Here is a 23,919-nt window from a genome sequence, read left to right on the forward strand (position 1 = left end):
AGTGACGATACTTCTTATTTGTTCATGGAATGTGGACATTGCTGGCTAAGTCAGTGCTTATTGGCCATCTGCAATTGCCCAGAAAGTAGCTACACTGTTGGAGTCCCATGGAGATTAGGTAATGGTGGCAGATTTTCCTCCTGAAAGGGAATTAATGAACCAGATGGGATTTTATAACAATCGAGAATTACACAGTCACCATTAGACTTGCTTTTTATTCCAGGTTCTTTTTCAAATAGAGTTCAAATTTCACCACCTGTCACGATGAAAGCTGAACCCATGCCCTCTGAACATTAGCCTGAAGCTCTGGATTATTCGTCCAGTGACTATACCACGATGCTGTGCCTCTCCAACGAAGGCACTTCATTTGGTGTGACAAGGTATTGACACGGTCTGAGGTTATGTTATAGGGGTGGCTCAGTGGTTAGCACTGCTGCCTCACAGCACCAGGGTCCTAGGTTCAATTCCAGCCTTGAGTGACTGTGCAATCTCCACACAGACACTCTCCCCGTGTCTGTGTCGGTTTTCTTTGGGTGCTCCGGTTTCCTCCCACAGTCCAAAGATGAGCAGGTCAGGTGAATTGGCCATGCTAAATTGCCCATAATGTTAGGTGCATTAGTCGGAGGGAGGTGGGTTACTCGTCGGTGTGGACTGAATGGCCTGTTTCTACACTGGAAGAAATCTAAATCTAAATCTAACTCAAACCCTCCAGTCCCAGCAACGACCTTGTGACTCCTGACTGCATCCTATTAGGTTTAACAATATCCTTCCTATATATTCTTGTGGTGCACTGGTAGTGTCCCTCCCTCTGATCCAGGAGGCCCAGGTTCACGTTCCACCTGCTCCAGAGATGTGTAATAACGTCTTTGAGCATGTTGATTATCCACAATTTGTACGATGTTCTTGAGTTATTCATGAATAGGTTAAGTTCTGACAACATAATGATAGCAGCGAAGCTGATAACTAACTGGAAGTTTCTCACGAAGGGTTAAATTGTTTGGGTGGGGGGGGTGTGGGGAGATGGATGAGTCAAAGGGAGTGAAGTCAAGAACAGGCTGAATCCTGTAGAATGAATTAAATCAACATCACTAGGCAAAATGTTCAATGCTCCTTACAGATTTCAACAGAGGCCCCATGAACGTCAAAGAGGAAAGAAGAATAGGTTAAAATGGAAATCAACTGTGAGACATGCGATTTATACTTTGATCTCAGTCACAAAAATCAGATCAGCCTTACAAGGATTTAAACTTTGTTTCTATGAATAAGCAGTATGATTAAGGTTCAGTGAAAGGAAGGGCTGCAGTGAAAGAGTTGAGAGTGTCTCACTTACACATTCTGTGATGTGCCTGGTGTGCTAATTAACTGACAGGCAGTCATGAATACTGATTCATAAACACTGAATGCCTCCTGCAGTACATAAAAGGCCTGTGGGGATTTCTTGGGGAGGTCAGAAATGTTTTGACCCATCGTTTCCTGAATTGTTGCCCAGTCCCCATGCTTCTGCATGTGCCCTCCATGCGTATAGCCTTCCTTTTGATTCAGAGCATGCCTCACACTGTTCGATTTCCCCATGACACTGGCAAAGAGAGAAACAAACATTTTGTGCTGAGCCCCTCAGCACAGTCCACAATGGTTTTGAAGGATTCAAAAGGAGTTCACAAGAAGATGCTCCATGGTCAAAGTACTTCAGTGTTCTCAAAAAAACAAACTCAGGAGCATCGATGCCAATAAGTGAGGTACCAAAAATCAAGCCGTATACTTCAAAAACCTTCAACTTGGAAAAGGAGGGAACGTAAGTCACAAAAATCAGATCAGCCTTCCAATTATGGGCGGCACGGTGGCTCAGTGGTTAGCATTGCTGCCTCACGGCACCAGGGTCATGGGTTCGATTCCCGCCTGTCTGTGTGGAGTTTGCACATTTTCCCTGTGTGCACGGTGGCTCAGTGGTTAGCATTGCTGCCTCACGGCACCAGGGTCCTGGGTTCGATTCCCGCCTGTCTGTGTGGAGTTTGCACATTCTCCCTGTGTCTGCATGAGCACCCTCCGGGTGCTCCAGTTTCCTCCCACAATCCAAAGATGTGCAGGTCAGGTGAAGTGGCCATGTTAAATTGCCCACAGTGTAAGGTGCGTTAGTCAGGGGTAAATATGGGTTTGGGTGGGTTTCTCTTCAGAGGGGTGGTGTGGAGGGTCTGTTTCCACACTGTAGAGAATCTAATCTAATAAGTCTCCACAGAGAGTGGGAGAGGGTGAAATACTCAATGCAGTCAGATTTCAATACCAAGGATAAAGTTGACCGGAAGAGCATGTTGACGCCGAGTTGACATTTTCAGAGAAAGAAGGAAGACTGGAAGGTTTGCAATAGAATGGCTAGGATCTAGAAGTGCTTCAGTTCTCAGATGAAGCAATTCCCTAATTACATTGAAAAATAGGTTCCTTTGTCAGAATTGTGCCCCGCATCAGGAACTATGCAACTGAAATGTCCAATCTGTGGAGAGTGTAGAATTTGGCAACACAGAAGGAGACCATTCAGCCAATCATCGCTCTGCAGGCTCCTTGAAAAGTGGTCTAATTAATCCCACTCACTTCTGCTTAGGGAAGTTATGCCACAAGGGTGGCACAATGGCTAAGTGGTCAGCACTGCTGCCTCATGGCACTGGGAACCTGAGTTCGAATCCACCCTTGGACAACTGCCTGTGTGGAGTTTGCACATTGCCCCCATGTCTGGGTGCTCCAGTTTCATCCCACATTGCAAAGATGCGCAGGTTAGATGGATTGGCCAAGCTAAGTTGCCCTGTAGTATCAAGGGCTGTGCAGGCTAGGTGGATTAGTCTTGGGAAATACAGGATTATAGGGTGGGGGAGATGGGACTGGGTGGGATGCGTTTTGGACAGTTGGTGCAGACTTGATGGACAGAATGGCCTTTATCCACACTGTGGGGATTCTGTTTTTCTAAACGTCTCTTGAATGTAGTTTTGAGCTTTGTTGCATCCTCTAAGACTATGAATTATTGATGGCGACATGGAGAGAAAGATTCTTCTCACCTTCAGTATTCTTTTGGCAAATGGCTCTAGAAGAAATATATTAACGATAAGCCCCGTGACACCTTGTTCAAAGAGCTCAGCATTAACTTCCACTTGTGTTTTAGACCCTTCAAAACTGCTGAGTGACAATGCTGCTCTGTATAATTGGTTGGAAAGGGGTACGGGGCAAAGGCAGTTGTCAGTAATAAGGTTGCAAACCAGCCTTGATCTTGTTGAATGGCAGGGCAGGCCTGAGATGCAAAATATTCAAATTCGCTAAGAACTGTTTGTGGTGAAATTGTCCATGCAACAGACCATCTCATAAGGAATTAAGGGATATGGGGAGAGTGCGGGTAAGTGGCATTGAAATGCCCATCAGCCATGATTAAATGGTGGAGTGGAGTTGATGGTCCGAATGCCTTACTTCCACTCCTATGTCTTATGGTCTGATCTCCCGAGCCGCAGCACAATTTGGTACAAAGCCTGATCCTTAGATGTAAGTGCACTTCCGACTACTGTTGGTGTGCCTGAGGTAGGAATAAAGAAGGAATAGGAATCAATGACTATTTCTGGAATCAGTTTTCCTGACTGGACAGTGAGTTTGTATCAATGCTGAGAGAGAACTGGATTAGGACCTTCACTCATCCCCTTCCTGGTCAAGTTCCCAGCAGCTGATGACTGGCCACATGAGGTCAATTGGGATTAAATATCAATTCTGCTGGAACGATCGCCTCTTCTGACGAACAGGTATAATAAACAGCAGCGACAGGGAATAAGGTGCATAAGGCAACAGGAAATAATAAGTTTTAGAAAAGCATTGCATATAGTTTGCACAGCAGAAATGGAAGATCCCACAGCCAGTACTTTGAAGAAGAGACAGGAAGTTATCTCTAGTGTCCTGGGCAAAGTTTATCCCTCAAGCGGTACCAGTAATAATGGATTATTTGGCCATTATCACATTAATCTTTATGGAGCTTACAGTGTGCATATCAACTGCCTCGTGTTGACTGTGTCTGAGACAACCCTAAAGTCCTGAAAGGTGCCTCAGAAATACAACAAAAGCAAATGACTAAGATGCTGGAGATCTGAAATAAAAACTAAGTGCTGGAGAAACTCAGGAGGTCTGGCAGCACCTGTGGAGAGAGAAGCAGAATTAATGTTTCAAGTCCAATCTGAATCTTCAGATGTGTGAATGCACTCTTCCTTTTGCTGTGAATTGAAATGAATTTTCTCTCAGTTGAAATCTATTTTCAACAAAAACATTTCCTCATCTGAATCCTGATCACTCTGGAATAAGAAGGTTCTTTTGGACAGGATAAAATATTTGAAGTCCATCTCTTGCATTTAATTGAATCTGGCTGCACAATGACAACTAAATAAGTATGACACGCAGTAATCGAAAATCTCAGCAACTCCTCATCTGATGAACAGGCATAATAACCAGCATCGACAGGGAATAAGGTGCACACTTTACATCACTTGTCAACAGAATCAGATTTGCTTTCCCTCGTGTATGGGAGATCAATTTGAAAGGTTGAAAATGAATTAAAAGATTTGATAGTTTCTCTCCAGTTACCCTGTTTCCTCTGGTGGGAGAGTCTGGAGGAAGGCTCCATAATCTTGAAGTCAGAGACAAATTCATGGGTATTGTCAGGAAGCATTTCATCTGAAATATCAAAAATCACGAACTCTCTCTGTCAAAAGGCTGTTGCAGCTAGGGAATCGATTGGAAATTTTGATACTGAGATGATAGATTTTGCTATGAAAGGTCATGAAGCCACCGTGGATAGAAGATTTAAGATACAGTTTAGCCATGGAATGGTGGAACATGTTTGAGGAGCTAACTGCTTATACTTGTTCCTACGTGCTATCTTATCATGTCTCCACCTGATGGGAAATGGGCCCAATGCAGTCACTTCTCCAGTGCAAGAAACAGATGAGTGTCTCTTTCATCATCTCATAATTCTCGATCTTGTATAGCCCCTACATGCAACTAACCTCGTCAATGAAAAACGGCTCTCACCTTATTCAATATAGTGCATTCAGAAAGAAAAATGCACTTCATTGTTCCTTTTGGTTCTTTCCCTTATGTTGTTAAAGGTCAATATTTCTGGAGGGTGACAATATCTTTTGAATTAAATATGGAATGCTAAATATAATGCCAGAGCCATCAATATTATAGAAGAGAATAGATAGGCTAAAGACCTTCATCAGGACTCATTTTGATGCTTGGTTTGCAGCAAGTTGCATATATACAGGTATCTCACAATTAGAATGCTTTCTGATGATGGCATGCTTTTGAGTGATTTTCATATTAGAGAACTTTTTCAAATAATGCTACTAGCCACAACTTCAATCTTTGGTTTAGCACGGTTGGTAAGTTTTGTCTGATCAGTGTTTTAAAAATCTATTTTTCACTCTCACTAATGCATTTTTCATATAAATTTGCTATCATAATGCATACTGTGCTATTCAAGCATTTATGATTTATCCAGTACTGTATAGGACAATACGATATATTTAACATACTGTGTATGTTATGGTATGCCATATCAATTGATGAAAATGTTTCCAAAACAGTTACTTACAACAATAAGCTAGAAACTTTGTCAAACATTTCAAAAATTAGGTAGAATTTTGTATTACCTCGCGTTACGAAATGCGCAAATATTCAGTTTTGTTCCTCAGTTCGTTGTTGAGTCGGAATCATAGAATCATAGAGATGTCCAGTGTGGAAACAGACCCTTCGGTCCAACCATGCTAACCAGATATCCTAAATAAATGTAGCCCCATTTACCAACATTTGATCCATGTCCCTCTAAGCCCTTCCAATTCATTTACCCATCCTGATGCCTTTTTGTACAGCCCAGCAACTAATATTCAATCTCCTCCATATTTAAATGCCAGTTTCACTAAGCAAGGTTCTTTCCATTTCTTAGGTGAGTGGAGAAAACAATGTTCAGAACATTTTTATTTATTCCTGTCTTCCGTATTTAAGTAATACATAAAAATGTCTTTAATCTAGAAATTACAGGACCATAATGCGTGGTTATTGCAAGTTTTTGTTTCAGAAAATTATTAGGCTGTAAGACCTAGGAAGAGAAGTAGGCCATTCAGCCCATCAAGTCAGCCACAGCAGTTAATGAGATCATGGCTGATCTGACAATCCTTAACTCTGCTTTTCTGCCTTTTCCCCATAGCCATCCTTACAGATGAAAACTCTGTCTGTATAAACCTTAATAATACAGTCACGACAACCCACTGCAAAATGAAATTCTACAGATTCGTTACTCCCGGAAAGAAGGAATCCTTGCTCATCTCTGTCTTAAATGGGTGACCTCTTAATCTGAGATTATACCCTCTCATCCTAGGTTGTTCCACAAGGGGAAACAATAAGCATTTATGCTGCCAAGCTCCCTAAGAAATTTACATGTTTCAACAAAGTATCCTCTATTCTTCTAAATTCCAGTGAGTACAGGCCCAGCCTGAAATAACTCCACAGAAGGTCAGTATCCTGCCACCAAGTCACCCTTTATTTACATGTGGATAGTCCTCAACACTGATCCAGTTCCCTCAGAGCCAGCTTTCAGACCAAACAGGATGTCTGATACCCTTATTTAAAGTCAGCACAGCTGTTTCTGACCTGGGTTTCTCACTCTCAAACTGCATGCTAAATTCTACCATTCTTTTACTCATTATTTATTTAACCTGCCTCATTACACATCACCTGATTGAAAGTACTTGATTTCAGAACATTGTTGTAGGAAACTGTTTCAAATAATCTGCACTTATTGATCCTCCTGGCTACCACTGCAATTGATTTTCAAACTACGAGAAGTCTAAGCTCACCCATGCAAATGTATTACCTTATTTACATCATTCCCATTGACTTATTCTCTGTCCCACAGCATAATCAATGTTAGGGAATGTATAAACTGCTTCCATCAATGTCATTTTCCTCTTATTATTTCTTATCTCCATTCTGATGGATTCCAACTTTTCCAATCCAAGATTAATAATTGCTATGATACCTATTTGACCAGTACTAACAGAGCTATGATTAGAATTAGAATTCCTACAGTGTAGAAACAAACCCTTTGACCCAACAAGTCCACACCAACCCTCCGAAAAGTGTCCCACCCATACCCATTACCCTACATTTCCCCTGACTAATGCACCTAACCTACACATCCCTTAACACTATGGGGCAATTTAGCTTGGCCAATCCACCTGACCTGCACATTTTTTGGACTGTGGGAGGAAAGCAGAGCACTTGGAGGAAACCCGCAGAGAACTGGGGAGAATGTACAAACTCCACACAGTCAGTCACCAGAGACTGGAATCGAACTCAAATCCCTGGCGCTGTGAGGCAGCAGTGCTAACCACTGGGCCATCGTGGTGCCCTTTCCACTCCACCACCCTTTCCTCCTGTCTCTCCTTTTGAAAGTCAACATGCCCATACATACTTAGTTCCCAATTTTAATCTCCTTGTAATCATCCCCATAATGACAATAAAACCACACTCATTAACTTGTATTTGTGCCATTGTTTTATTTATCTTGCTTCCCGCATTTGAGAAATGAGCCATTAATTTTATGTGTTTACCATTTCTCCTTCTTTTGACCCTATTTGCTGCTTTTTTTAGTGCTTGTATGTTTTATCCCTTCCTGTTCCTTTCCCTTTAATAGTTGGCCTGCAATACCTTCCTGTTTGTTTGTTTTGTAAACCAACGTATCCCCTCTCTAAAACCTTCCTGTCTTTGCTAATTTTAAAACACTCCCTATGGCCTCAGTTATTCAATTTATCAGGCCACTGGTCCCAATGTGATTCAAGTCCTGGCAGACCATTGCCTTTCTAATCCAGGTGCCCCTGGAAAGAAGACCATTCCTGCCACATCAACCCTTGAGCCACACATTTAATTCTTTGATTTTATTTACCTGATGCTAGTTTGCCAATGACTCAGGTAATAATCCTAACATTCAAATTCTTTCAGCAGATCCTCCTTCCTAGTCGTATCAATGCTGTTTGTACCAATATGGATGACGTATACTGCATCCATCTCTGCAAGTTCCTCTCCAATGCTGAGGAGATATTCCCAATCCTGGACAACCTTTGGAATTTCCATTCACATTTCAGAGAAGGGTAGCTATCTCCATATTTATACTGTTCCCACCTGTTTCTGAATTTCTCCCCTCACTTGAGTGGCTCCTTGTGCCACAATCAATTTGTTCATCCTTTCTGCAGATCCTGCCCTCATCCACGTAACTTGCAAGAACCTCATAATTATTGGACAGTTGCAGGAGCTGAGACTCCTTGAATGTTACCTCTAGAAACCTATACCTGCCTCTCCTGCAATCACGCCTTTCTTTTCTTGATCTCACACCAAGTTAGAATTGCCTAATCTAAGAGGCGTGACCACTTCCTGGAGCAAATTGTCCAGGTAACTTTCCTCTTACCTGATGTGGCACAGTTCAGACTCCAGTTCCTCAACTTGGATCCAACGTTCCTTCATCTGTCAACACTATAGATATAGGCAAAAGTGAGGACTGCAGATGCTGGAAACCAGAGTTTAGATCAGAGTGGTGCTGGAAAAGGACAGCGGGTCAGGCAGTATCCGAGGAACAGGAAAATCGACGTTTCAGGCAAAAACCCTTCATCAGTCCTCCCAAAACATCGATTTTCCTGCTTTTTGGATGCTGCCTGACCTGCTGTGCTTTTCCAGCACCACTCTGAATTAAACACTATAGATATGTCCACTCTCGACAACCTTGTGTCCAGGAACTTCTAGATGCTGCAGCAGCAATGCATCACCTCTTCTGCTGTCACCATCGTACTGTATGTAATTAATTAATTAGTTATTCTGCTATTGCTGGTCTTTACACTTGAAGAATCACTCAATTTTTACACATTATTGAAATAAATGATTTTTCATCAGTATCAATTTTATATTTAATTAACTGATTTTGAGAAGGGGGAAATAAAGACTTGAGACTTGAACACAAACTGAAGACCATAATTTTAGTTTAAAAGACTTGAAGCATTCACCAACCCTACTCTGCTGGTTTCCCTGCTTACGTTGTATTGTAGTTTTTAAAGTCACATTGCCACTGGTCTCGCTACTGGTAGGATTCTGGTATTACACTTTTTAGCCTCTCCCACTCTCCAGCATCATCTCCCATGTACTTCTTCTTCAAGATATACTATTTTGAGCCTCAGAACAGAAGGAACCGTAGCCAGTTACGAGAGATTCATCAACTAACCCCCGACCTCCACTACAGCAGGGCAAGTATCAGTTCTTGGAGGCCGAAGCAACCAAAAGACACTTCCTTTTCCTCCCTGAACTCCCTGAAGCACACTTTTGCAAGTCACAATTGAGAGCTTGATTGGCTGTTTGTAAATAATCCAAACAGAAAAGGCCTTTGCGTCACTAAGGAGACTGCATCAGTTGGTTCTTAATTAAGCTGCTGTTTCACTGGAACTCTCTGAAAAAAGCTCGGTTTAAGGCTGACAACTGCAGAAATTGAACTTAGGTTTTTACAAAGTAAAATGAAAATTTAGACTTTCATATCCAACAGTGCATGTACAAAGTCCTATTTTAGTTGTCTTCACTGAATGCACCATTTTTCAGAATCAGTTAAGCACACATACTGTATAATGCCTTTAATTTTATTAAAAATTGGGAGCATTATAAGAAATATTTGAGACTCAGTCACATACTTGGATGGCTAATAGCTTATTCAAAGAGGATAGGTTTTATGTAGTGTCTTTAACAAGCAAAGAGGGGTGAACATCAGAGACCTACACACAGATAATATTCGAGGAACCCAGGGCCATTGAAGTGTTGGATAAGGCAATAGTTCAGAAAGCATTAACGTTGGAGACTGCAGTAAGCTCTGCCTAATCTGATGATGTACTACTCTTGGATGGGGAAGAAAGAGGTGCAGCTTGAGTCAGATGAGTCGTTCCTGGCTTCTGATAGTCTTAATGATGATGTCTCACCAGCCAATTTCAGCTGTACCTATTGCTATCGTGCAAGAAGTTTCGTCTTGTTAAGACAAGTGCCTCGTCTTGTTCAGACTTGTGACTGACAAATCCTCTACCACCATTAACCAAATAGCACTTACATCCAGTTTAACTGAGAAGATAGTAGGGTCTTGGAGCAGAGAGGTAGCGTCCTTCTCTCTGGGCCAGATGACAAGATCCAGACTCTGATGTATGTCACAATAAGAAAGAAGGCTTGGCGGTGGTGCTTCCCAAACATCAGCTGGTAACAATTGATTCTATAGTGCTAATGATAAAAAGACACTGCCTGTAAGATTTACCTTGGAGATTCCAATATCTCTGTTAGGGACACCTCAGGACAGACCCCATTGTACTCAGGAGGGGAGAAACTGAGGATCTGAACCCCCTTTTATTTTGCATGGTGCTGGGAAGAGAACTGATCCTAATAAAATACACAATAGAAAAGCTGGTGCTCAATATCACTGAACAATGGGACAGTAAATGGGCCATTAGGCTGGCTTCCCAGAGGCTGTTCTTATTAAAAGCAACTTGAGAATGTTTCCAAGGAGCATAGAACAGCTGCACATTGTATTATTTCTTGCGTTGGATTCTTCGAGTCGGAGCTGCTTGTATGAGCCCGTCTGTAGCTCTCAGTGCTGACTCAGCTACTGAATTCAGGGCTCTGAGACACATCATTGTCTCGTTCCCTCGTGGTTTTGTCCTCCTGATTAATAAAGGACGTAAACATGCTTTTTCAGTTTTAAGACAGGTTCTTTTTTACATGGAGGTATATAGTTGGGTGAATTTATTGATTACAAACTGCTATCTCTGTGGAGGCAAATGTGGGATTTCTGAAATCTGAAGATTTTAAAGTTTGCATTTGAATGACTTCCTGTGGTTGGAGAGTATGTGTGCGAGGGGCCATGGGGTAGAAGGAAGATGTGTCTTGTTATGATGCTTATGAGTGTGGAGCAAGTTTAATGGACTGGCCTTTAAACAATGATAAGGGAGAACTGTATTGATGATAAGTAACTGAGACATAGTGGCCAAGATGGAGTTGAGTTTGATTCTCAGTCTGTGCCAAGTTCACTACTCTCAGACCTGGAAGCAGGGTTAGTCAAATGATTGATGTTGGTGCTCCAGAATAATGCAAAGGAGGGTTGGATCGAATTCCTGATCTGAATCACTATCCAGAGACACACAGAACCACAGCAAACAGAAGCAAGAGTAGGCCATTCAGCCCTTTGAGTTTGTTACACCATTCGTGATTATCATGGCTGATCATCCAACTCACTAGCGTGGTCCCACTTCTCCCCTATATCTTACATGCCTTGAGTGAAAGCATTGATTGGTCACAGATGTAATGGAGTTCCTTATTTTGTTAATTTTGTCACTCTTGAGGTGAGCTAAGAGTGTTGAGTAACTAAAATGGAGAGTCAACATGCATTTGTGGTGTTTAATGTGGGTTGCACTCTCAGCTCTGACTCAGGAAGTTGGATTCAAGTCCAACTCCAGAGATTTAGGCTGACTTTCTGATGCAGTATTTAGATTAGAAGTACTGTCTGTAAGGGTGAGAAACGTTGTCGGTGGTGAATGTCAAGCATCCCATGGTATTGTAATGAAGAATTGTAATGGAATTCTTTTCAGTGACCTACACAATATTCATAACTTATAATTATCCTCTTCATATATATTATGACACACCTCTGGCCAGATGTGACTTGAACCTTCTGATCCCGTAGTTAGAATGTTACCCCTTCCCTCGCTGACAATATTTATTTGTAACCAGCACTTAAATAAATACCTGGGCATAATCCTGTTGCTGTGCTCATAACTTGGATGCTGCATTTCTTATACAGCAGTACTTCAAACGTGTATACTTCAAAAGAATGCTGTTAAAACCCTTGGGCCCTGTGTTGAATAATGCTCTGTGTACACACAAGGTCTTCCTGTTGAAGAAGAAAAAGGGAAAAATAGAAAATTTTTAAAAAGCACTAAAAAGATTCACTTCCTGACCCAACCCCTCAGTCATAAAGAGAAAAACTAAGACACACTTGTCTGAGCTTGATGAGGTAAAAGCACAGGGTTCACACTGAATCGGCTCGTCCCAAGCACACAGTGAGGGAACGGATGATGAACCTCAAGATTTCTGCTCTAATTCAGCCATTTATTGTGAGGGGGTTTTGATCCTCTGCTTCTGTATCCACCTTCGGTTTAGCAGTTGCTGTTCAAGGTTTGAGTACTGCATACTGATTTAAACTTACTTTATTCATCCTCGCAAGAAAGATGGGACTTGTTAGTTTTGAAAAGGTCTTTGAGTACCCAGAGACTCTCTGGTCTTTTCTGAATGTTCACCTCTCATCTTTATGCTCCCCTCCGTTCATACCATCCCTTCCTACTCCCCGGCCTGAGGCACAACTGCTTCCAAATATGAATGTGTAGTTCAATAGAAGAGTAACATCACGTCTTCAACCTCTGCAGTTCCTGTTTGAGTCCCCTTGTGTTTCTAAGGTATCTTCTTTCTTCTTCTGTATTCTGCTGTTCAGTTTTGACCTCCTTGAGCCCTATTGTATTTCTTTGCTGTCATCCCCCAGCCAGTGTGTTCATTTTCATTGCCTTGAACTCCTTTCTGTGTTCTGTTTTCATTGTTTGTACTCTGTACTACTCCTTTCTGCTGCTGGACGCCAGGTCAACACTGATATGCAAAGAAAGCATAAGCATTAGAAATGGAGGCACTGGAGGTGGGTGGTGGTTAGCACTGGTGGAGTAGCATTTGGGTGAGAGAGGAGCAGAGGATTCACAATCTTGCTTCGAAAATATTCAGGCAGTATAGGTAGATCACAGGAGGGGGGGATTCCTTCTTGATTTTGTAATACCACTAGAATGTGAATTAATGGAAAGCTAAATCAATTGATTTGAGTTAGAGTTATTTAGGGAATGGTTACCCCTCTGGAGCAATATCAAAATAATAAAAAGATTGATGAAGATCAGAGCTGTTTTGAAGTAAGAATCGCAGAAGAAGGCCATTCAGCCCACCAAGAAAGATAAACTTACTGCAGCAAAATGGTCTGGTACATGATGCTAGTTCAGCCCGAATATTAGCTGAGACACCAGTGAATAATCAAGTACTGCTTTGGGGTGTTTTATATCCACTCAAGCGGGCAGGCTGAGTGTTGGTTTTTCTGTTTTGAGATAGTCAGGACTGAGAAGGATTTGCTTCCTCTTGCTCTGATGGGTTTGGAGATGACTGGCATGTGCACATGAGATTTGCAGACTCTTGCCACATGCAGGGTAGATGGCACTTGAAGGGTTGGGGGGAAAGGTTGTTTGAAGTGTTTTTGAGCTCTCACTCTAATGCCACAATCTCATCTGTGCGCATTCCAACAAAGTCTCCAAGTGTCTGCTGTCATCTCAAATCAACTTTCTCCATTTTGGTCGGAACAAGCAAGAGGCTCCCAGGAGTTGGCAGGGATGTTTGATCACTTTACAAATACTTTGATAGCATCCCTAAAATATTTCGGCTACCTTACTGGGAGCCTCCAATGGTGACTGAGTCAGACAGTTGCTTCATGTGTTTAGTGTAAGGCATTACAATGACTGATTCAAGATTAGAGTGGTGCTGGAAAAGCACAGCAGGTCAGGCAGCATCCTAGGAGCAGGAAAAATCGATGTTTCAGGCAAAAGCCCTTCATCAGCCCATCTCATTCCTGATGAAGGGCTTTTGCCTGAAACACGATTTTTCCTGCTCCTTGGATGCTGCCTGACCTGCTTGTTTTTCCAGCACCGATCTAATCTTGACTGTAATCTGCAGTACCCACTTCCGTCTATTACAATGACGGATCTGTCCAGTGACGCTGGCTTCATTTCACTCTCAAAGGATACTGGGTAATCTGACTCAGGAGTGGACAGTGCTTTCGGAATCCCTTTCTCAAGTAGGCACTGCTGGTGGTACTTTCACAATGCTTTGAGGTGGGAGTTTTATGTAATCCAAGTTTCTGAAGTATTCAGGAGTATCAGATCTCTACTGCCCAGTACACCCTTCCCTTGGTGTTGGTTTTAAGATCCTAGTCTCCAAATACTGTCCGAGGAGAAAGTGAGGTCTGCAGATGCTGGAGATCAAAGTTGAAACTTTATTGCTGGAACAGCACAGCAGGTCAGGCAGCATCCAGGGAACAGGAGATTCGACGTTTCGGGCACAGGCCCTTCTTCAGGAATCCTGAAGAAGGGCCTGTGCCCGAAACGTCGAATCTCCTGTTCCCTGGATGCTGCCTGACCTGCTGTGCTGTTCCAGCAATAAAGTTTCAACTCCAAATACTGTCCTCCTCAGTCAGCCAAAGGCTGAGCATGTGATGATGAATTTAGCAGTCTGTGACCATCTTTGTTGAGAGGAGATTCCTAGATAGAATATGGTCCATGTTTTCCTGGTTGATCATAATCATCACTGAGCGGTGGCCTAATGTTTCACTGGGAGGTTGCCCCTTGTGACAGGGACAGCTTTAACTGGAATAGACTATCAACCCACATAACCTTCTGACTCAGAGGAGAGGAAGCTACCCAATCAGCCACCACTAATGTCATACTGAGTTAAAACCTAGCATGCTTCTTAAGCTGCCATAACACTGAGGAAGTTATTTGTTAGTGTTGCAACAGCTATTTGATCCATTGGGATTTCTCAGAGAGAGAGGGAAGAAGGTTTTGCTCCATTGGGACGTCATATATGTGAACTATGAAATTTAACCCATTGGGATTCCATCTAATGGAAACAAATAGGAAAAAGTTCAATGAGATTTCTTAAATTTGGACTATTTATGATCGATATACTAGGAATGAAAGGGAAATGCTTTTGTCTTTTCACATTTGGACAATGGAAAAAACTGATCCATTTGAACATTGTGTAGGAAATTGAGAATAATTAGTTGTTCTTTAATAACATGCCTGTGCATTTTGAGTCAAGAATTCCTGAGCTTATGCCCAAAACATCGATTCTTCTGCTCCTTGGATGCTGCCTGACCTGCTGTACGTTTTCAACATCACACTCTCGATTCTGATCTCTGGCATCTGCAGTCCTCACCTTCTCCATGCACATATTGAGTCAATTCTAGACGACAGGAGTACAAGATCAAAATAATTTAGCACATCTTAACAAACGTAAGAGTAAAACAGAAGAGTAAAGGGAAATCTTACATTTATAAAACCATTTTAATATTCCCTGATTATTCCAAAGCATTTGACAACAAAGGATTTCCTGGAGAAGTATCCTTGTAGGTGTTTTGGATGGGGGGTGGTAAATGCAACAGTCATGGGTCAAAGCAAGATGCCACAAGGAGCAATGGAAAAAATAATTGATTGTGAATCTATTTTTGGTGGTGTTGGTTGAGAGGCCAAAGGTTGACCAGGACAATCCCAGACAAGGAGTTAAAACTTTATTTCTGAGAGAAATGGATCTTTCAAACACAAGTGTATTTGCCACCCACTGTGATGTGTCAATCACTAGTAACTCCTGGCTCTACAATCTGGAGCAAGTGGCATTAGAAAGATTGTGGTCACAGTGGGGCGTATGCCAGTAAATGAAAAACGTGCCAAATGCTATTGGTAACTGATTCCTTTAATTCTCACCTCTCAGTAGGAAACAGTCACAGACCTAGGGAAGAGAGACGTTGAATACAGTAATTTCCTGCCTCACTAATTACCTGACGTTCAGCTAAACATGTTGGATTGTGAAACATTTCATTTTCTTCTTAAGTACATAAACCTACCCCTGTTGGTACATAACAGCCATCATTAGCATGAGCTATATCCCTACAAACGTGATCATCATAGTTTACGTAAATAAACAGCTTGGATTTTTTACGGTAGGAATGGGAACGTTACCGAGAGTGAATGCAAGCTCACAGATTGTTGTAGTGCTGAGGGTTCTGTAAACCTGAATAAAGGCTTTTCGAACCTAAAAGGCTAACGTTTTCTGACACAATTCTGCTCCTGGTTAGAGAATCACGGACTGTTAATTTCAGACGAGATTTGTAATAGCATGCTCTCACAGAATTTGCACGGCACTGTTCATCACCTCATGATGTTGAGAATGTTTTACAATTAAACTTTGGAAATATACTTACTATCGAAATTAAATAGGCTTACTAAATTGTAGGGCTGCTGTCTTGTTAGAGATGACTGATGTTATTTTAATGTTGGGCCTCAGGTGAGGGGAGAGGTTGAGAAGGAGAGTCCTCCATTGTAGCCGCAGGGAGATCCTACACAGATCAATGCAACAATGACCCGATAACCTGTATTTTGTTGGCAATGCTTGTTGAGGGCTAGATATTGGCCAAGGCACCAGGGAAATCTCCATGCTCCTTTTTGAAATAATGCAACTGAATCGCTTATGCTTCCCTGTGGGGCCAAGCAGAGTGTTGGCTTAATGTCTCATTGGAAAGATGGCACTTCCCACAGTGCAGTGTTCTATTGGCGGGGAGGGGACGGTGGGGAGTGTAAGGTCAGCCGAGATTTTGCGTTCAAGTCTGTTTATTGGTACCTGAGTCCTCAATTTTCCGATTCAGAGATTAGGCTGTGGGGAGACAAAAATTGAAAAGTTGACCTCATTTGCTTGTCCCAATCTTGGATCCATCATCACGCAATATTTAGGGTACACTTACCTCACTCCTCTTCCAAGTCCACTACCTTCTCTCTGTTCCAGAAGCTCCTAATATCTGATGAGATAGAGTTCCATTGTCACCAGCCATACCTTGATATGTTTCATTGGAGTTTCTATTGTCATCAATGACAAAGAGCATGACAAAGGAATGAAAATTGGCCTCAGTGTAGACATTGCAAAACAGCTGTGGTGAAAGGCTGATATTAAATGTAGGTGATATCCTGTATTGTTAGATTGACCAAAGATATAGTTATTATCCTTTATCAGACAGATAAATGCGATATAGATCATTGCCTTATAATTGAAATAGGAGCCGTTGTGAAAGTTTAGAACTATCATGACATCTTAGATGTTGTATTGGCGTGGATCATGAAAGCTGGATTGTAATATGTGCCTGCAGAAGATATAATTTAAAGTTGAATTTCTGCCAGTGCAAGAGATGAACTGTAATAGAATTGATTAGAAACCTAAGAGATGAGCTGTACTTTAACATCATAATGTCTTGGAAAACTTTATGAATCAAGAGCATTCAAAGTAATTGCAAGCGAATTATGAATTTTGTGCTTTATTGAAAATATTGCTGAGAGTTTGTATATTCTTGTGGTACTCAACATTGCTGTATGATGATCTATTGTTTCTTCATATCTGGTCAAAGGTGTGCTGGATGAAGCACTGGTATCTCAAACTTATGTTCCCCAAGTCTGGAGGGTGCCTTTGGCTTTAGTTCAAACCCCTCTCTTGCTGAGTTGTCACATGCTTCCCCATTTGTGAGGCATGTCAATCATGCTGAATGCATCACAGCATCCAGAGAATGTTTTTTCCAAATGAGAGGTGTTTTTCAATAAGGAAGGCAATGAAAGACTCGACTAAAAGTATTTCCTAAAGGAATAGTGATGTAGCACCTCCAACATGTGTGTGACTGAATCTTATGTGTCCCTTGTCAGTGTAGCATTAATTGGTCTCAGTTGGGAATTACTTTGGCCTCACCATGGCCACCATGTGACATTATCCAGTGACTTTTACTGGAGGTGCACTGTCAGAACGCTTGCCTAGCACTTAGCATCAAGATTTACTCTTCAAAACCAATTCCCAGAAAGCAGGAATTGCCTAGCTTCCATCAAACTGCTTTTCCTTTCTGTAGAATCCAGAGGAAATTGGACCAAATTCAAAAAAAAATCAAGCCTGCTGAACACTGTGAACATTGTACTTAAGACCACATAAATGTCTAATAAGAACAAGCTTGGGGGAATGTAGATGATGAATAATATAGGAGTTTTTAAAAGTTGAAAGATGTTCAGTAAGTGATCTCTCTCTTTCTATCTCTCTCTCTCTCTCTCTGTTGTTCATAGATCCGAGTGGATGGGCCTTCCCATGGTGCGCTGCAGTATGAAACCATTCAGGTTGTGGAGAGTGGTGCCATTCTGCGAGACATGTCATTGTCTGTGGACCGTCAATACCTCTACGTCATGTCAGAAAAGCAGGTAAGACTTGTCCTTGCAATGTTTACAAGCTGGCTACATGTGTCACTGTATAAATAGAACTGAAAATTGCCAAGGTTTGAATTGCAGTGTGCACCACTTTTTATTAAGGAGTAAAGCTCAGTTTGGTGTCACTTGAGGCACTGAATGGGGCAGCACGGTGGTTAGCACTGCTGCCTCACAGTGCCAGGGACCCCGGTTCTATTCCAGCCTCAGGTGACTGTCTGTGTGGAGTTTGCGCATTCTCCCTGTATCTGTGAGAGTGTCTTCAGGGTGCTCCAGTTTCCTCCCACAGTCCAAGGATGTGCGGGTTAGGTGGATTGGCCATGGGAAATTGCCCATAGTGTCCAGGGAGGTGCAGGGTGTGTGGTTTAGCCATGAGAAATGCAGTGTTACAGGTATAGGATCGGGGACTGGGTCTGGGTGGGAATCCAGTATGGACTGGATGGACCGAATAGCCTGCTTCCACACCGTAGAGATTCTATGAATTTGTGAATGGTCCAGTCAGAGGTATGTGTGTGCATGTGGATTTTGAATCAGGTGATATTCTTGAGGATAAGCATTTTGAGCTGAAAATGTGTTGCTGGAAAAGCGCAGCAGGTCAGGCAGCATCCAAGGAACAGGAGAATCGACGTTTCGGGCATAAGCCCTTCTTCAGGAATCCTGAAGAAGGGCTTATGCCGGAAACGTCGATTCTCCTGTTCCTTGGATGCTGCCTGACCTGCTGCGCTTTTCCAGTAACACATTTTCAGTTCTGATCTCCAGCATCTGCAGCCCTCACTTTCTCTCGAAGATAAGCATTTTGAGGTCACTTTAAGGAGTGCAGCTTGAGAAAGCAGTGGTCAATTTCAAAACTGCCTTTTATAGGTGAGAACAGTTGAGTGTGGGATAGATTGTAAGCAGTGTGGTTCTCACCAAGTTGGAAGTCAACCATGAATTGAGAGAGATAGGAAACTGGGATGAGTTTCCAAAATGCCCTGATGGAATGCCAAACAGCTTTTATTTGTTCTTTTCCTGTGAGAAACATTCTTCTTGTAACAAGCCTATTTTATAAACATACATTTGGCATATCCTTATGGTTTCAATGTGGAATCTCTTTGCAGTTGGAAGGTTAGCCTCTCCACGCAGTGGCTCAGGATTGAATGTGTTAATCCAAGGGTACAGCCCTTGGAGCCATCATCCTTTGAACAATGCTGAGTCATGAAGTATAGTGTGACCTTTTCTCTGACAGATCACCACTGACATCTCACAGTCTTGTCACACTGTCTTGCTGAAAGGAATTACTAGCTGCTCCTTTCAGGGGCAGTGACAAGGGCAGTCACCAGTCCTGTCTGCATGGGCCTGGATTTCCGGGCCACTTTCAAGAGTATTTTTAACTAAGTCACCTTTGGTAGAGTGCTTAGCTTTGATAACACAGCTTGTAAGGTCGGAGTGGAGTTGTCAGTCTGTGGCTGTTGTAAATATCAGGACATGAAACAGAATGAGTCAGTGGAGCTTTACATTCAGTGTCTGTCAGAGTTCTGGGAAAGTACAAGCTTTTAATGAAGCTCATAAGATCTCTCTGGATCAGCACACCACTGTGACCCAACTCCTCAATTAGTACATAATTGCATCTGATCTAACTGAAAGAAAATCTGTTGAGGAGAGGTAGGGTTGAGCTCCAATTAATCCTGAACTCATTAAAATGGACAGCAGTAACAACATAAATATATCTGTAATAAAAAAGGGGAGAAATAGCATTAAACTCATTGTAATGACGGGTTGGGGGCGGGGATCGTGCAACATAGTGCTGGAGTGACATAGGACTGTGATTGCCCAAGACAGTTCTCTCAACAACGTGTGGATATGTGACTTTTACCAACAACAAGGACAAGGATAGCAGACACATGGGAATACAGACAGTTGTGAAGTTATCATCTCCCAGCCCCTTATCCATGCCTCTACCACCCTCCACTCCGATGAAGTCTTCCACCGTCCTGACTTGGAACGATGTCACTGTTCCTCATTTTCACTCGATCAAAATCATAGAACTTCCTCCTTAACAACACTGTGGATGCATCTACCCCCAGACAGCCTGTAGAGATCCACTGCCATCTTTCCAAGATAGTGGTGTATTGGTAATATCTCTGGCCTAGTGGTCCAGAGCCTTGGTGAATTTTCTGGCGACATGGATTCAGATCCCATAATGGCAGTTGAAATTTGAATACAATAAAACTGAGAGTCAAAAAATGTCTGAGTGAAAACCGCGTAACCTTTAAAACTCACCAATGCCCTTAAGAAAGGAAAATTGGCCATCCTTACCCGGTCTGGCCGACATGTGACTCCAGACTCGCAACAATGTGGCTAACTCTTAACTACCCTCTGAAATGGCCAATCAGTTCAAGAGAAACTCTCCACTGCATGGAGAGGCTAACCTTCCAACTGACAGCCAGCCAGCCAACCCTGTGATGCCTATATCCCATACAAGAATAAAAATAAGGATAGCTAATAGATATTGACCTCTCCAATTCCTGTAAATAACGAAAGTAAGAATTCAGTAACTATTAATGATCTACAGCAGCAGCAGCAGTTCAGACTGTATTAGAAATAAAATATAACAGGTCATTTTTACAAAGAGACCTGTTTTCTAAATAATTCTGTATTTTTTTCTCCGTCTTACACAACAGTTAACTGGAACAAAAAAATCGCTGAGACAATTATTTTGGGTACGATTGGCTAGATGTATCAGCAAGAGCCTTTTCCAGTCTCATCCTGTAGAGCCTAACATGTAAAAAGACTGCTATAATCCTGCCTTTGACTCCACAGGTGAAAACAGGTTTTCCTCAGTCACTTCACTTGTCCAGGCAGCTCATGTGGTTTTATTTTTCTTGTGTGGGAGCAGGGCAGCCATGATCAATCAAATTTCTGAATAGAATTTCATGACATTTCATGAATTTGATTTTATGAACTGTACAGCATATCGTCTGTCTAAGAACTTGCCATCTTAAAGCATGTGCCCAAAAGTAAAGGTGTGTTGCATTTTGTTGTTGCCTTATGTCTGTCAGTAATCAATCCTGTGTCTGTCATGAAAGGGAAGATATTTGCATTTTATTACGCTTGATGATAACAGTAAGCACAGCCGATATGCCAGAGCTGACTGCTAGCTGCAAATTCGATCATATCGAGTGATTCACCTCGCTAGTCTGAATCAGACTGAATTAATTGAGATGAGCCATGCATGTGTCTCATATTACAATGGGAAACAATTAGCACTTTTGTTGTGACCTGGCCAACGTTTTCCCCTCAGCTGATATTGCCAAACAGCAGGTGGTATAAACATCTACGCTGTTGTTCAAGTGTGGATCATAGCTGTTGAAAATGGTTGCCAGACTCCACTGTATTCCCAGCAACCTCTGTATTTGAAGAACAGTTAGCTGCCGAAAGTGTAGAGATGTATTTTGAAGTGAAAGGCACAGTGGTCATGTTCGGGTTTACAGGTAGAATATACAGTTACACTGTGGGTTTGGGGTGGGGTATGGTGATGGGCAGTTCCCCATATGCGTGTTGGTTATGTTACCAGTTCATGTCTTATTCCTGGAGGTTTCTCACGTAATCTCCATCTCTAATGACTGCTAACTGCAACCTGAAAACCAACTCTCCACTGCTTATTTGCAATTTCACTGCTGCCCCCATGTTGTATCAGCATGTCAGATCATTACACAGTGACGTTGCTCACCATGATGAATGTTGCTCCTCATTTAATGTAGGAAACTGCTTCCTCAAGTGGAATAGTATCTGCTCTGACTGGAAGGGTCTCTTGGAGTTGACAAAACATAATGTATTGCATGTTAATGCAATATCTACAGGTTTCATCAAAAATGATAGACATTTGAGACTTTAAGGAGGACCACGTTAGGTCGGTCTCCTTCCACGTGCTGTTCTATTCTGCTCACAAGTCCGTATTACATCATCACTGTGGGTGGTGCTTATGGCAATTCTCCATATTAATGCTTTCAGAATCGTCCACTTTCCTGTTTCTTTGGAACACCAAGACACAAATGCTGCTCAATGAAAATGAGAGCATCAGCATCATTTTTTTAAACACATTTTGATGGTTTGAACCCTGGTTTTAATCACAGTTAAGAAAATCACACAACACCAGACTATAGCGCTGCTCCTTCATCAGGTGGTTGTGGAGCAGAATGTCATATGATGAAGGAGCAGCGCTCTGAAAGCTAGTGATTCCAAATAAACCTGTTGGACTAAAGTCTGGTGTTGTGTGATTTTTAACTTTGTCCACCCCAGTTTTAATCAAGCAGTCTCCTGGAGATTCATCCCCAATTCCTGGAGACCTGACAGTTGGCAACAAGGAACTTGGTTCGCCATCAGCACATATTGGGAAAGCACCCACTGACACTTTTAGATTAGATTAGTTACAGTGTGGAAACAGGCCCCTCGGCCCAACAAGTCCACACCGACCTGCTGAAGCGCAACCCACCCAGACCCATTCCCCTACACCTAACACTATGGGCAATTTAGCATAGCCAATTCACCTAACCTGCACATTTTTGGATTGTGGGAGGAAACCGGAGCACCTGGAGGAAACCCACGCAGACACGGGGAGAATGTGCAAACTCCACACAGACAGTTGCCTGAGGTGGGAATTGAACCCAAGTCTCTGGCGATGTGAGGCAGCAGTGCTAACCACTGTGCCACCGTGCCGCCCTGCAGAGCTATTTCTGATTGTCTCCTTAAGCTTACTTTTTAAAACATGCACTTGATACAATCCACTAGTCATTTTCCAGTTTGACCTGGAGTTCTGATGAAGCGGCCTCGACTTGGGAATGTGATGTTGAGAAATCACAGACGCAAACTACTGCAGGTTATGGAGACCTGAAATAAAATCAAAAAGTGCTGGAGAAACTCATCAGGTCTCGCAGCAACTGTGGAGAGACAAACAGAGTTAACGTTACAACTTCAATCGGACTCTTCTTCAGAACTGTCTAAGCTAAGTTGATTCCGGAATTGAGACGATTGGAATTCCCTGCCCAGTGAAGCAGTTGAGGTTACCTTGTTGGATGATATAGACTTTTGAAGAGTAAAGGATTTAGGGGATGGAGTGATCGGGCAGGTGAATGGAGCTGAGTCCATGCATAGATCAGCCATGATCTTTTTGAATGGTGGAGCAGGCTTGAAGGGCCAGATAGCCTACTCCTGCTCCTAGATCTTATGTTAGGACATCGTTTATTGCTTATTATTCCTTTTTATTTATTTGTGTGTGAGCTAGAGGGAAAACCAATGCTTATTGCCCATCCCTATGCTCTTGAGAGGTTTGTGGTGAGTTGCTACTGTAGATGAGTGTGGTTGTCCAATGCAGGGATGCCCACAGTGCTGTTTGATAAGGGACATTCCTGGAGTTTGACCCAGTAACAGTGAAAGAACAGAAATATGGTTCCAAGTCAGAGAGCCTTGTGACTTGGAGGGAAACCTGCAGTGATGGTGCTCCCATCCATCTGCTGCCCTTGGTATGATAGCTTGGAAGGTGCTGTCAATAGAGTGGTTGCAGTGCACCTTGTAGACTGTACACACTGCTATCACAAAGTGTAATGATGGAAGCATTGAAAATTTAAGAAGGTCAGTGTTGTGCTCTTGAAAGGGCTGCTTGGTCCTGGTTGCTGTCAGGTTTTTTTTGAGTGTTAGTGCTGCTCTCATCTAGACAAATCAAGAGTGCTCCAACACGCAGGAGTTGAGAAGTGAGTTACTGACTGTCAAATATGATAGATGCAATGTC

At 42.4% G+C, this 23,919-nt stretch overlaps 1 protein-coding gene across 11 annotated transcripts in view; it reads left to right on the forward strand.

The window, feature by feature from the left end:
• Positions 1 to 23,919, forward strand: part of plxna4 (plexin A4) — a 619,179-nt gene that overhangs the window by 263,439 nt on the left and 331,821 nt on the right. For all 11 annotated transcript variants that reach the window (XM_043714044.1, XM_043714049.1, XM_043714039.1 and 8 more), the window contains exon 4: positions 18,021 to 18,152. In XM_043714044.1, the coding sequence (XP_043569979.1) occupies positions 18,021 to 18,152 (132 nt within the window). The remainder of the gene's footprint in view (positions 1 to 18,020; positions 18,153 to 23,919) is intronic.

Source organism: Chiloscyllium plagiosum, chromosome 23 (genome assembly GCF_004010195.1).
Source record: "Chiloscyllium plagiosum isolate BGI_BamShark_2017 chromosome 23, ASM401019v2, whole genome shotgun sequence".
In the NCBI taxonomy this organism is placed as follows: domain Eukaryota; kingdom Metazoa; phylum Chordata; class Chondrichthyes; order Orectolobiformes; family Hemiscylliidae; genus Chiloscyllium; species Chiloscyllium plagiosum.